A 1,407-nucleotide genomic window follows, 5' to 3' on the forward strand; every position below is an offset into this window, starting at 1 on the left:
GGGCTGGCGAGCCCCCCCGCCAGCTGTGCCTCTCCATCTTAACCCTGTCTGTGGCGCGCAAACTGGAGGCAGACCCGGGGGGGATGGCTCTGCTGGGAACCGGGGCTGGCGTTGATTTCACCTTAGAAAGAAATGCCGCCTTGCAGTCATGTCCCTGCACAGAGGCACCCTTTCCCCTAGCACCCAGCTTGGAGGCTGTGTGTCCTGTCCACGCTCTGCTCTTTCCACACGCTAAACTGGGAGTTTTCTCCCTTGTCTCCCCCTCTTCAATTTGAGCACAGATGGGGCGCTGGTCCTCTCTGGCCTGGGGGCTGTGTGCAGGTGCCACATGGCCTCCCATGCAGCCTGGCGGGTGCCTGCTGTGGTGGGACACTGGGACTAGCAGGCAGGGGTTGGTGGGACACTGCGCCTCCGATGGTGCCGCTTCACTGCAACGACCTCAGGGTTGCCTTCAGAGGCTGCCAGCTGCAGTGCAGTCTTCTCTTTCCCAGCTCACCTGAACCCCTGTGTCTTTTGCATCAGGACCCCCAGGCAGTGGGAGGGCATGGCACACCCCGAACATCTCCCATCTTCTGGGACTTCCCTGATGCCTCCTCCCCATCTTCCCTGCTTCCTAGCTCAGCCTGGGACTCAGGGTAGTGAGCACGTTGCACACTACCTCCCCGGATCTTACTGGGCTTGCAAAGTTGTCTGGCTCTGGAATGTGCTTGGGGGGGTGAGGAGGAGGTTGGGGGTAAAGCAGGCAAGGTTTGGTCACTGGCTTAGGAAGGCACACTGTACGCAGCAGCCATGTGCCTGACCCCTGCACAGCGGCAGCCAGAGCTTTTTGCAAGCTCTGAATGGCGATCTGAGGGGAAGTGTGTCAGGGATGTGGCCTGGGTGGGAAATGCCTTGTGTCTGTGTGTGTGTCGCAGGGGGGGGTGCGCCAAGAGCCCCTGGCTGCTCATCAGGGTGATTAACTCGGGTGCAGCTTTGCAGGGCCTTTTACCCTCCCTGCAGTTGTTCACGGAGCCTTCGTGAAGCACCGTGGGTGGAGGGAGGCATTCTGTGAGCCAGGGAGGAAGGAAAGGTTTCGATCAGCCAATTTTCCTCTCCAGCAGCTGCTGGCATAGCATCTACCTGGCCTGGCCTGGCCTGGCTGTGCTGGGCTGTGCCAGCCCCCACGCCCTCCCTGGGGACGGGGCAGAGCAGGGAGTGCCACTGGGACAGTGACAAGGGCGGCAGAGCAGGGCAATGCTGCTGGGGTCAGAGCCATCGGTGGGACAGAGGTGGCAGTGCCATCTGAGGCAGCGCCAGGGGGTCAGAGCAGGGCAGTGCCATGGGGACAGAGCAGGCATCGCCATGGAGACCGAGCAGGGCAGCGCCATGGGGACACAGCAAGGCACTGCCATCGGGGTCAGCGCTGTG

The 1,407-nt window shown here is 62.0% G+C and overlaps 1 protein-coding gene across 1 annotated transcript in view; it reads left to right on the forward strand.

The window, feature by feature from the left end:
- CRMP1 (collapsin response mediator protein 1) overlaps nucleotides 1-1,407 on the forward strand; it is a 51,636-nt gene that overhangs the window by 976 nt on the left and 49,253 nt on the right. Inside the window, exons 2-3 of the mRNA XM_009635502.2 lie at nucleotides 195-201; nucleotides 618-635. Coding sequence (XP_009633797.1) covers nucleotides 195-201; nucleotides 618-635 — 25 coding nt within the window. The remainder of the gene's footprint in view (nucleotides 1-194; nucleotides 202-617; nucleotides 636-1,407) is intronic.

The sequence above is a fragment of the Egretta garzetta genome, unplaced genomic scaffold (assembly GCF_000687185.1).
Source record: "Egretta garzetta isolate BGI_Z169 unplaced genomic scaffold, ASM68718v1 scaffold193, whole genome shotgun sequence".
Lineage (NCBI taxonomy): Eukaryota > Metazoa > Chordata > Aves > Pelecaniformes > Ardeidae > Egretta > Egretta garzetta.